At 32.5% G+C, this 13901-nt stretch overlaps 1 protein-coding gene across 3 annotated transcripts in view; it reads right to left on the bottom strand.

Moving 5' to 3' along the window:
• Positions 1-13901, bottom strand: part of MSR1 (macrophage scavenger receptor 1) — a 143953-nt gene that overhangs the window by 3261 nt on the left and 126791 nt on the right. For all 3 annotated transcript variants that reach the window (XM_054700817.1, XM_054700818.1, XM_037525973.2), the window contains one exon: positions 8082-8270. In XM_054700817.1, the coding sequence (XP_054556792.1) occupies positions 8082-8270 (189 nt within the window). The remainder of the gene's footprint in view (positions 1-8081; positions 8271-13901) is intronic.

The raw sequence follows: 13901 nt of genomic DNA, 5'->3' as shown, positions 1-13901 counted from the left end.
TGGGCCTAGAAGTTTTAATATGTAAATGTGATTTAAAATCTAAGCAAAGCCTCCCCGGTGGCGCAGCCGCTTGAAGGCAGCACTATGAAGCTGCCCGCAGCTTCTGTAGCGTGGTTTCGATTCCTGGACGGCCAGGGAGATTCCCACATGGCACGGCAGACCTCTCCTGTCTTGCCCACTGCTCCCCTCAGCAGTGTGCCTTGGTCCTTCTGCCTGTTCTGCTCCCTGCTGTCTCTGGTGAATTCTCTAACCCTCCAGTGCCTCTAGCCTGTACCCCAGTGCTTGTACAAATAAATAAATTTTGGAAAAAAAAAAATCTAAGCCACAAACACGGCTATTTATTACAACAGTTTTCAAAATCAAAATCAACAGGCAACTATCAACCAGAGACACACTACAGGATGAAGAGAAGGGAGTAGGATCAAAACAAGGGGGACTATAACCAAGATGAAAATGCACACATTGTGCAAAAATGAAAAATGATGTAAAAAATACATAAAATTTAAAAAAAAGAAAAAAAAGAAAATTTAAAAGAAGTCATCCCATGTAATGGAAGCAGCATGAAAATGCTTGCTGTATGAAGACAGTTAACATTCTCCAAGCATCTAAAATACTAAGTATATTAATTAGGGGAGGAGGAATCATTGGGGAAGTTGGATAGGAAGCTGGAATCAAGTTATAAATTTGCTTGAATTTTATATTGTGAGTTACCAAAATAAATGCCATCATCAGAACTACCATACTATAGAATTATTGTCTGGCAGAACTGTAGACCTTAGATCTAAGTAGAATCTCTAAGTCTGAAACCTGTAGTTACTAGATGTCTATATACACATTCTCTATGAAGACATGCTTTTATTTACTCTTAGAGTTACACAGGACATTTTATTTCTACATATAAAAGAAATTGGTATATCCAGTTACTTTTTGAATAATTTGTGTTTTTACTAGAAAGATCCAAATAAGAGTCAAATTTTATTTTGTTTTGTAGGAACATTATACATACACACACACACATATAATGCATTAATTAATATTACGTATATATTAAATCATTAGAACACAATGTCTCTATTTAAAAAGCAATGATTTTCCCAGGCTGATTGAAGACTAGTAATAGTAGTCTGGAGAATTCAAGCACTTACTGAAATGTTAATAATAGTACTGAACTTTTTTGACTTGAAATTTTAAGGCAGATTAAAAGAGAAAAGGTTCAGATAATAGGATCTCAAAATCAGAAGCCTTGCCACAAACAATTTATGCTTTCCTTTTTGCTCTTGCTAGGTATAGCAAGGTTCCTTTTGTACTTGTGAGTATTTGTGAGTATGAGCATGTTTGTGTATGTATTTCTTTTTAAATATATACGGTAGATACAGATTTTTGGGAAGCCTCAAAAGGCTACTCAAAGATATAGACAAATAATAATTGCTCAAATAGTAAAATTAATCCCATGTTCACATGGAAGGGACCCAAAGTAATGGGACATTTATAAATTGTATTTATTGTATTTATGGACATTTAGAAATTGTATAAACAGAGGAAAGTAAAGTTTTTCATAAAAATCAAGGCTATAATTGGGCACATGAGAAAGATATGACTCCATGATCCCTATACCCAGGGGACTGTGATGCTTTCACTCTACAATTTAAAGATCTAATCACAAGTCACAGAGATAATGCATGATGGAGCCAGCATCCCCACACTGTGTCTTCATGTAATGATTTACTCAAATCCCTTCCATTCTGCAAATCTGTTTAGTCATTCTGCAAATCTGTTTTGAATATCTACATGGGGGAACAAAATCAAAATTTATTCTCTCTTGGATTGATATCCTTAGTGAGGACTTCCATTTTAGGTAAATGAAGCAATTGAAGTCCACATGTAATTAGTGGCAAAGAGGATACTGGCATCTGAATCCCCTACCTCCCATTCCATTGATTTTCCTACCAATAATACATGGGTGTGATAAATATATTATGTCATTCATTAACTCTGGTCTTTTGCTATGTGAGAAAGATTCAGAGATTGTCAACAAAGTCTTATATTTTCATATAAATAGTTTAAATTTACTTTTTATTAAACCTTGTAAGGTAATGGCAACTATTTTCATTTTACAGGTAAACAGACTCAGGGAGGATGAATGACCTTCTCAAAATTACAGAAAATAGAGGCAAGAAGCAGAACATGATAACATTCAATTTTTTTTGCTGTTCATTGACTACAAAGTAGCTCAAGTAGAGTTATAAAAATAATTTCCAAAAATTGGCTGTTGTATTTTTATATTAATATGTTCAGGACTACTGAGCCTAAGGGGAAAATTTATTTAATAAACATTTTCCATCTCATTCCAAATTGTTTTCTTCATTAAACATTAATGTAAAGGTAGCGTTAAATTCATAAAATTTTATCTTCCTGTAAACCTCCAAGATTAAAAAATAAATTTGCGTTTACTTCTTGAGGTAATAATTGTTACTCAAGGAATTTTATTGTTCCTGCTATCACTGCACATTTTTGCCTCTAAATTATCTCTTCTATTAGTGTAAAACTATGAAAAAATGATGTGTATATTTCAGATGTATTTTTATTTATTCATCTATTTATCATCTATCTACTAATCTATATATCTATGATTTCAATTTGAGGGTTGCAAAGAAGACAATTGAGTTTCTAAAAGCAAATGAAAAAGTGTTGTCCATGACTTCTGTAGTTTTATGAACTTCATTTGTGATACTTGAGCATATTTGACATATAATATCATTTTATCTTAATCTATTTTTAAAAATGAATATAACTATATTTATTTGAAGAATTTGAATTTCTTTAATTTGATCTCAGTAACCCACCACTTTTATGAAAAACAAAGGTAATCAGCTTTCATGCATTAGTCAAGTGATGAGACTTGGGGATTAGAATAGAAAAGTTGCTGAATAGAAAAGTTCTGAGGCAAATATCACAAACAGTTAAAAGTCTCTGCTCTGAATGAATTTTAACTAAATCCAGTTATGGTTGGGTGTCATGGATTTGTATCACTTTTAAGACCTTCTATTGAGAAGTGTTTGTCAAGAACCTCTCCTTTCAGAAAAATATCACATTTTGGATTAAAGTTGAAAGTGAAATGGGAATAAGAGTAGAGAAAGGGTAAACTTAGACTATAGTTCTAGATTCTATTTTTGTGGTTCTGGAGAAGCCACTTATTTTGCCTTAATTTTATTATATTTGCAGAATTCATGGGATAGATATAAAATAGCTTTAAGATTTCATTTACCTTCAAAATTCTACAATTCTAAGATTCTCAAGAAGAAGGAAATGATTTTTAGAAATGAAATTTTAAGGATAGAAGGACATTCTAACTAGCAGAGTCAGGTTAAGGCATGAATCTTAACCATTCCCCACCAACTACCATAATAACAATTTAAGTTTGACCCCAATTTTGTGAGATCTCTGTCAGCTTTATTTTTCTTCTCTAAAAAACTGGAAGTGTAATATGTATTTTTTACAGACACTGAGAGCAATAAATGAAATCATGTAGTAAACATTGAAATATTTATTTTTGAGATTATTTTTACTCCCACGTATGAAAGGATAGTTCAGTGATGCAGTTACATGTTTGGTTTCCTTCAATTTATTCTTGTATCTTTTAGAATTCTACTTAGAAACTGATTATGTAACGTGAAAGGGGTGATGTATAAAAGATGGCACGTAAGGATACAATTATCTTCTGTTTCTGCTTTGAAGTTTGGAGCTTCACAGCACAAATGTCTGCAAATTTTGAAGACAAGAGAGCTACTCCAGGACCTAGTCTTACTTCCTGCTTCAATGTACAGACCCAGATACACCTGGAACAAATTCTGGGAGCAGGTAGCGCCATCATCTGATAAAGCTCATCCAAGTTTACTACAGGGAGATCTCTGGGACAAGAAATTGGAAAGCCTGCACAGGGAAAGAAGTGACTCAGTTTCCATGCTCTCACAATGCTTCCTTAATTTAACATTTTGGGGGGACGGGGGTGGGGAGGGGGAGGAACAACATTCTACTTTATGCAAAAGGTGTATCAAAATGGAAGAATCTATTTAAAGGAACATACTTTAAGCTCTAGTCCTATAAATCATTTTGCTAGCAGCTGCAAAGCTAATTGTTCTTAAAGCTAACAAGGATTCTTCTTTGCTAAGACTGTTTTGCTACTTTAAACCAGGGGGGAAAGGAGAGGAAAACTGTGTATGGAAAACTGTCTTCTTTCTTTAATGGTAGAATTATACAGAGGAGATAAGTTTGAAAAAATTGTTTTTTGTTTCAATTTTGGTAATAATATATTAGATAGCATTCATTTGATTCTTCTGGTTTTCCTAAGAGAATAACAAATAATTAAAACCGTAATGCTTATCTCTTTCTCTCCCCTTGCTTTCCACTCACATATTTCTGAGTACTTTTTCCATCTCTATTCTGCATTCAGATTGTGTTTTCCTTTCCTACTGAATGAAACTGTAAATTTAAGGTAGAGAAGTAGGGAAAAAAAGGAGGAGTGTAAACAGCTTTATATAAAAAGGTTGTTGGCCATGTCTAATCCAAAATCAGCTTACCATGTTAAGTCTGTTTCTTAAAATACAAGGCGCAATGAAGCAGATCATGAAATTAGTTTCTCAGATTCCTTTTTTCTTCAGAACAAATAACCTCAGTTCTATTATTTCTCCCAGCTCATTGTGCTTTATTATTTTAAAATTCTCATAATCATTCTTCAATTGTTTAGTACTGAACACTACCAATGAGTGCTGAAACAAGAGCTGGGTCTATACTGAGTGGGGAGGATATTAGAGATCCCCCTCAGTCTGCTTCTTCTGTTATACTTCTGTACAAAAGAAAATCACATTCATCTTCATGACCCTTGCAACATCATCAATATCACCCTATAATATCATGCTGATCTGAGATTTCTGTCTTTCAAAAAGGATGCAAATAAATTGTAATTAACAGTTCGGTATTGTTGCTGGCTGTGATCTTTGCCACTCTTGAGCAAGGTTATGAGTCAGGCTTTGTATTGGGCACTTTCTATATGCCAGCTCATTTAAGATTCAAAATAAATCTGCTGGTTTGGTTTTATTATTCTCATGATATTGAAAAGGAAATTGAAACTCTGAGATATAAGTAGCAGAGCTAAGGTTTCAACTTGTATCTACTTAATTATAAAACTCCTAGTCTTTCCAATTCATTTCAGTAGGCACTTGAAAATGTGAAAGAAAAGACAAAATCCTGAAATACCTGCTTCTTTTATTACAATAAAACTCTAGCATAATGTATAGAATCACAGTCTCACTAAAAATGCACACTCATCTTAAAGAAGTACTCAGCTATCTGCAGCAAAAACGAGAGAATAGCTCCATGTAGCCAGCTAACTTCATGAGACTAAACTCTATTGTTTGATTACTTATTTAAATAGAAAACATTTCTTGCCAGTATTTCAGAATAGTTATTTCCTTCCTTTCTTACCAATGCTTTAGTCCAGAAATCCCTGGAGATATAAGTAAGCATGAATAAAAGCTGTGGGAGAACGAGTATTTCACTTGTGAGACTAGGCGTTAAAGTTAATGCAATCTTAAGACAATAGTCTCTAACTGTGTTCTTGCCACTGGTGTTTGAACTTAAATTGAAAAACACCTTTGAAGTCTACGGCAAGTCTTTAAGTCAGAGAAGAAATATAACTGGATGGGATGTCTTGTTCCCTATCCAACCTTAATGGTGTAATTTGCCAAACCTTTTAAGATTGGTAAGTATATGTACGATGATTGTTGCTGTGAATTTGTTTTTCTCATTGCAATAGATTAGAGGTTTACTTCATGATATAAGAAATTAATAAACTGAAAAATAAAAATAAAATAATAAAAGTTACCACCAGACCTGTTTTTTCATACAGAGTTAAATCAAAGTTGTCAACTCTGGATAATGTAAGCTATACAACAATTCACCTTGATGAGAGGTATTTTAGGAAAATTTCTCTTTTTGGATTGCACTGTTCATTTACTCCATATACTCTAAATTATATGAATTGGCAAATAACATTTCGTCAAAAAAAAAAAAAACTGCACAATTGAGAAGTCAAACAATTTATATGCTGTTATTTCTGAAACTGAGGAATTTTTAGCCATCCACCACGTGAGTAACCATGGATGAGAATTACATGTCTTCTATTAGAAGTCAATATATGACTTCTAAGAATCATTTGAAACATTTATAGAATTAGATATCTAAAATAAATGGCCTTTCATGCTATGAATCTTAGTTACCATACAAATGGATTCTCACCCTGTATAGCATTATGGAGATTCAGAGTGGCAACTTAGTCTTTTAAATGACTGACTAATTTGTTTGATTCTCTAGTGACCAAGAATTGGTCTTTTTTTTTCTTTTTCCCGTCTCCAGGGAAAAAAAGAAGTCAGCTTATTATATTTAAACTATTTCACTTTAGCTGGTAAATTTTAGAGGGGTCGGATGATTTTGGTGCCACATTTTTCAACCTGGGGGAAAATTTCTGAAAATGTAGCAGAGGTGGAACATTTGGAAATTTCAAAGATTTATTTGGTTATGCCAAATGATGGATCTTTTCCAGTTCTTTTATTTCTTCTATTCAATCCCTTAAGGCACAAATTAAAAAACAGGTGGCTAGGGACCAAATCTGAGTATAGAAACTTTTAGTATCACTGCTTTCTATCTTCCCTGCTTTTCCAAGAAATTAAGTTATTTTTCTGGACTCTGAAGACCTTAGAATCTGGATTTCTGCTTAAATTCCTCTCTTAAATCTATTAGAGTGAGTTCATTTAGGAAGAGGATGAAGGATGCAGTTGTGACCTAAATAGCTACAATCTAGCTGTTTAGCACAACGCTTAGCACATAATTACTGCTTAACAAGTTGTAAGTAGCATATTACTTAATCGTATATTTCATGAATTTAAGAATTATCTTATCTATCTTGTTCTAATGCTCTGATATGATAATTGGCATACTCTCATATTTTATCACTACAGATAAAATTATCTGGTAATGGTGCTATTTTATCTCTAAAATTTTGCATATGATTTCCTCTTGCCCATATCTAACTAGAATAACACATGAAATCAAAAAGTGAAATATATATTTGATATGTGAATTTTTTATCAGATCTAGACAGTAAGATAAATATATATGAAATATTGACTTTAAAATTCTAGTATAACAAATATGGTTACTTTTTTCTAAAATCTCATGCAGAATTGAAGCATTTGTATATGTTTTATACACAAAAGCTTTGTAAGGGGCTGATTTATTTTTAAAATTAAGTAAAAATTCAGGGATATATGTTCAAATATTTGACCCATGCAAAATCTCTTCCTAGCTATTTTAATACAATGGAAGAAAAGGTTAGTGCATCATTAGGTGAAAATTCACAAATATGCAAACAGTAAAGAATAATTCAATGTTTTATTAACCTCAAATAGAGGGGAAAGTAACCTTTCTCTTCACATATTTTATGTGATACTCCTTAAAGAAAGGTAAGTCAGAAGTGGTAGATACACATAGCACATGTAATTGCTTCTTTCTCTTTCATGGATTTTCACTATTCTTTCAGAATATAGGTGTTTAATCATGAAATAATAATATATCTCATTCCTTGGGACATCACTGAAGTAACTGCAGAAGCTGTTACCCTCCTCTCTAGCTCCACAAAAGAGACAATATTAATGAAAACACGGTATTGCCCAGATACCTACAAGATGTAGATAAGTAAAATGAGCTTCCCAGGGTATGTCATCTCTTGTCAATAATTCACTTGCCCACATTTCTCTTGTTCTACTTAGCAATCACTCTATTTTCCTTTGTGTTAATATTTACAAGTAGCCAACTGGATCTAAATAATATTTAAATAATCATGGTTGTTTGAAAGCATATGCCACTTGTTTTAATATCTCTTTTTCTTTACTTCTACTTTCTAGGAAAAGTCATTTAAAAAATGACCCTACATAGAATTTTTTTCCTATCTTCTGTTTCTGTCTCTATTTGGTTCTACACTATTAGAGAATGACCGTGTTTCATTAAAAAAAAAAAAAGTAAATTACCTTGTCCAAAATAAGCTCCCTTGTGCACACTATGAACACCTGGGTAGCCCAGACTCCTACAGATGACCTGTCCACCACGCAATTCCCAGTGGTCATCACAAATTGTACCCCACTGGCCATTGTGGAAAACTTCCACTCTTCCCTCATGAGAGCCTCCACCACCAACCAGTCGAACGGTCTTAAATGGAGCTGCAACAAAAACAAGCAAGGGTTAATTATGTACACATTATTTCATACTTTCTTAAAAAAAAAGTTTTTAGCACATTTTTCCAGTAAGTTCAACTATTGGAATAAATATTAAACTTTCTAGCACCACCTATTGGTACAAAGTTTAATTGCAAACATATTACATGACTCAAAGCTAGAATAAAATCCATTTTAACACATAAATTACATATATGAGAATACTTAAAAACTATTTTACAATGACTTGAAAATTCAGCAGTTACAGGTTTGTTAGTGTCATGTATATTTTTCATACCATTTATAAAAACGTATAATGAAATGATTCATTATTTTTGGACACACTAACAAAGTGGAACATTCAATTGGTGACTTTCAATAGTATAAAGGTCAAGCAGAAGTATTTTGTAATATCATAAATACAACACTAGATAAACAAACAATCTATCTTTTAATTAGAATGCTAGATAACTACAGCAACAACATTCATTTAGAAATACCAAAGATATTCCTTGTTATAAGACCCTCAGATTTTGTCCCAAGGTGTTATTTTTTTTCCATTCTTGAAGAAAATCAGTGAGGTAAAAGTGAGACAGTTTTTGCATATATTGAAAAATCACTGAAGGAACAAACTGTGAAAGAGTACATTATTTATAATTATAAAATAATTTTGTTCTGCAATGTCAATCAAAATTGCCATATATACAATAACATTTTATAAAATCTTGATCATGCACAGAGATGTGCATAAATATGGAATGTAGCTGTTTCCTGTTTTTAAAGGCCAACAATATTTTAGACCTATAGAATATAAACATAAATTAATATTACAAAACAATTCCCTTGTAGAATCAATTTATTTAAATAACTTACACTATTGTAGTATTTGTTTAAAATTATTTGACTGAAGAACAGAATGAATGCAGAGACAAAGATTTTATTAAATTTAGTTAGTGCTAATTAAAAATAGTATGTTTTAATATTCATAAAAATTAGTGAACAGTTATTTAAAATATACTATTTCAAATGTAAGTTTGAGTGACACTGAATTATAGAGAGAAGAAGATGTGACTGTTACCACAAAAATATTTAACATGATAATGAAGTTTTAGGGCTATGAATTTTAGAGCTCAATTTATTGAAGAAAAAAATGCAGTAACAATTTTTTTTCTAGTTGGAGTAAGTTTTGTTGAAACAGTAATCCAATAATGTATAAAGAAAATCAACAATTCCCTATAACAAAACTAACCAGCTAAACCACTCTAAAGACATAATAAGCTAACAAGTTAATAAGTAGTCCTACAATTTTAATTATTTCTTGATTTTTACAAAATGTAATTCAGTGCTAAGTATTAAATTAATGTAATCATGCCTTAGTGCATAAATAATTCTTCAGTAAACAAGAGTTTAAAAAAATTTTTAAAAGGAAAATAATTTGCTATTGTTGTACTCAAACTCTCAATTATCCAGCAAGATATTTTCATGACCCAATAATTCACCATAATTATCTAACAAAATAGGAAAGAATCATCCAAGAATGGAATGTGTAAAGTTTTAAAATATTAGAATCATGTAATATATAGTGCCACCCCAATTTTTTCACAGAAGTAACACACTCAAGCATGATATATTTTGCATGATGCTATGACAAAACAGACAACATAGTCAAAAGTTTTGGTTATGTGAACCTGGTTGTCTTATTATCCAAATATATGTCAGTGTTCTCAGCATTTTTAATCCTCCCCAAATTATTAAAGAGCCTTGCTTGCCCTCACACTTCAGTATGGTTCTTAGCTCAGGCTACAATAACAAAATATCCTATATTGGGTAGCTTAAACAATGGGTGTTTATTTCTCACAGGTCTAGATTCAGGAAGTATAAGATCAAGGTACTGCCAGATTTGGGGTCTGGTACTATCATCACCTTCTTGACTTGCACCTAGAAGCCTGCTCACTGGGTGTTAATAGGCCTTTCGTGAGTGTATATTCATGAGAAGAAAGAGAACAAACTCTAGTCTCTTCTTAAAAGGATACTACTACCGTCACAACCTCATCTAAATGTAATTATCTCCAAAGATCCCACCATCAAATATGATCACATTGGGGCAGCGGGGTGGGGATGGGGGACATAATTCAATCCATAGCAGTATGTCAGAATCATATTTTCCTACCGCATACCAAAATTTCTGATTCAGGTCTTAAATGAGATCCAAGAATTTGTGCTTTCAACAATTTCCAGGTAATGCTGATGCTTTTGGTTCAGTGAACATACTTTGAGAACCACTAACCTAGAACATATTATATATTTAAATGAGGATGCATGCTATGTCAGAAACTGCTGCCAATGTTTTTAGACAACATTTTGATCTCATTTATTCAAAAGAGAATAGGTGCAGATTTCCACTGAATCCCCCAGACTTCTGGGATTCTGCAGGAGAGTAAGCCCCTCTATATGAATTCTTTGGGGCTGAAAATGTTTGGATATGGCAATACTTGTCACCTAAGTATTTTTTAAATACATTTTTTATTGAGGTAACACTGATTTATAACATATATGTTTGAGATATATAGTATTCTAATTCAACATTTGTTTACCATGTAGTCATTTTTTTTTTCTTTTAATTGAATTTAGCTTACAGAATGGTTGTAGTAGCCAGGTATACAGAATTATATGGGCCCAGCATGCTTCCGCTGCACCACTCTATATGGAATTATACTTTGACATCTGTATATGTTACATTATGGTCCCTACTTATTTTTCTATTATAAATCAATTACTGACAAGTGATCACACTTTGCTGATCCCCGACATTCTCAAGTTGGTCCATAGACATTCAAGAGTTGTCACATACATTCAAATAGTCTGTTTAAGTTATAGAGAAAAGTTCATTTTGTTATTTTGATCAGCCTCAATTACAGCATTTTTTTTTCAATTTAACCAGCTCATAGTCATATGGATATAAATAATACCTATGAATTTTTTTGGCATTGAAAAATGATATAAATAAAAGTTGAATAATTTTTATCTTGTATCTAAAATTTTACAAGTGAACAATCTTCATATATTTTTTTTTCTGGTTAACCGTCTTAATTTTCCTCTTAACTTTACATAGACTTTTTCCAGATTTAAATTAGATAAATGACTGATAAATACTGTGTGCTCACTAAATAAGACTGCATTATTATTTTATAATTGGTTAAAACAGAAATATAAGCCAAAATGGAAGTGATAATGTATTTTGGGGACCACTGAATGCCCTATGGAAACCAGGTAGAAAGTTATATTTAAGAATCTGAAACAGCTGAGTCAAGACTTGAAACCACTAAGGACTCTCCCTCTAACTTTAATCCAAGCATCTCTGTAAATTGCTTCAGTCTTCTCTTTTTTGCAAGCTGGATATTTTTGTTCTCTAGTCCACATGATAGAATATATCTGTTATAATCTCTAAATTTATATTTTAGTCTCTTTTATAGTGACTTTTCTAAAATTTCTAAGGAAATTCTTCTAGGACATAGTTTGGATCAGATACCCACTTATGGGCTAAGCAGCTTGACCAAAGGCAGTGTCACTTGTATTCACATGGCCTTTCTGGGTAAAGGTGGGAAGGCAGTTCTTGTTGAGCAGACACTGAGTCCATTCCAAAGAAGGCATCGTAATTTTAGTGTGTTTATGCATTTAATTATACTACATATTTAGCCATATGTTCTTTTTTATATCCATGAGTGTAGAGCATGACAGAAATTTAAAATCCAGGAGTCAGATAATCTAGTTTGTAGTGATGGCTCTGATACTGATTCTGCAAATTTCTTAAACCATGTAACCTCTCTAGGACCATATTTTTCAGCTGTTAAAAGAGAGAAAATGGCATTTACTCTTAATTAAATGCATCTAAACACAACTTTTCTGTGTCAGGCCTTTTCCTGGATTCTGGTAATAATTTAAATAAAACACATATCCTGCTTTCAAGACTCATATATTTTCAAGGTTTTTATGAAAATTAGAAGAAATAGTGCATTTTTAAACTATGGCATGCATATGTCAAGCAGCTACTTTTATTAGTTTTGAAAATTTTGAGGTTTCTACTTTGTGAAGAGAGCAATGAAAGGCCTATATTATCTTTAATATTATTCACCTTATTAAAATATCTTTTTTACTAATTCCCTATTTAAGGCTAATCCTTCTCAAAGAGGAGTCCTGAGCCAATTAGCATAAGATTCTGCAGATAGATAAATCCTACTCTGTGATTTCAGATGTGAGTTTATTTGACCTTTGTTATTTCCAAACATTATTTACTACTATTTTAAAGAGACCTTTCTAAACTAGCAATCAGTACCTGTAAGTACCGCTGAGCCAATTCCCTCTACTGTCCATACTGTAAATAAAGCTGTAATGGAATTCAGTTACACCTATTCATTTACATATTGCCTATAGCTGATTTTACCCCATAACAGCAGAGTTGAACAGTTATATCAGCGACCTCCTGACATGCAAAACCAGAAATGTTTATTGGAAAGGAAAGCAGAGATTAGTCATGCCCTTACTTGATCCAGGGATCAGAAAGAGTACCCCTACTGATACCTTCTAAGTTTCTAGTTTATCATGAGCAAGAAGTCCTTGCTCTTTATCAGTTATTTAATTACTCACATTTCACAAATAAACCTTGCTGTTCTTTATTTCTGGGGTTTTGGTTCCTAACTGGAATGTTCTCTCAACACCTCTTCCTGGAAGTTTATCTTCTCTACACACAGACGAAGCTCATGCTTCTCCACTCTCAATCCCCTGGTTTAATGTAGGTTTCTCTTCTCAAGCTCCCTTTGTACCACAATCCCCCATAGCACCACAAAACACAGTCAGCTGGTATATTATTTCCACTAAACTCAAATCTTCAGTTATCTTTTCTGTACCTGACAGAGTATAGATTTTCACTTAGCAGACACTTGATGCAGAGTTATGTAATGAATGAATGATAGTCCTTCTTGATATGCAAACTGCATTACCTGAGTGATTTAATTGGAAAATACTTAAAATATCAAACAAAAGAAGAAATGTTACAGTATTTCACAAATCTCTAGAGGGAATATATTTCTAAATGTACAAGCAGTGAGAGAAATCATGAAAGAAAAACTGATCTGACATGAGTTCTATTATAGAAAAAAAAACTACATGGCTGTCTACTGAGAGTCCGCCAAGGTGGGAGGATTTGATCAGAATCTACTTATTCCCAAACCTGATTTTGTCCTTTTGGATGATTTATTACTTAGTGGCAGAATAATGTTAAGCAGAATCTTGGGACTAAATGTCAATTCAATTTACAATGAGAAATGTAATTGCCTCAAAAATTGGAATATTTGTATCAGCTTAACAGGGACATTTTTTCCCCTTGTGGCTAATCTGCATAGGAAGTCAAGTCACAATCAGAGAATTAGTAGTTTAATTAATTTATTAATTTGCAATGAGACATGGCAGCAAGATTTTGCCTGTGGGACTGAACAATGCTCTTTGGCTAACACATTGTTCTTATATATATGTTAATAAATTCAGTAGGTTAGGTGATTTGACATATCTCCACTCTGACTCACTATAGTTCAATTTTGTAAAGGCACTCATTATTTTTATTCTTGTGTATAGTGCTAATTT

The sequence above is a fragment of the Talpa occidentalis genome, unplaced genomic scaffold (genome assembly GCF_014898055.3).
Source record: "Talpa occidentalis isolate TD23 unplaced genomic scaffold, MPIMG_talOcc4v2.1 talOcc4.4, whole genome shotgun sequence".
NCBI classification, from domain to species: domain Eukaryota; kingdom Metazoa; phylum Chordata; class Mammalia; order Eulipotyphla; family Talpidae; genus Talpa; species Talpa occidentalis.
Note: the sequence above shows the minus strand (reverse complement) of the source record. Positions and strands in the feature narration are given on the sequence as shown.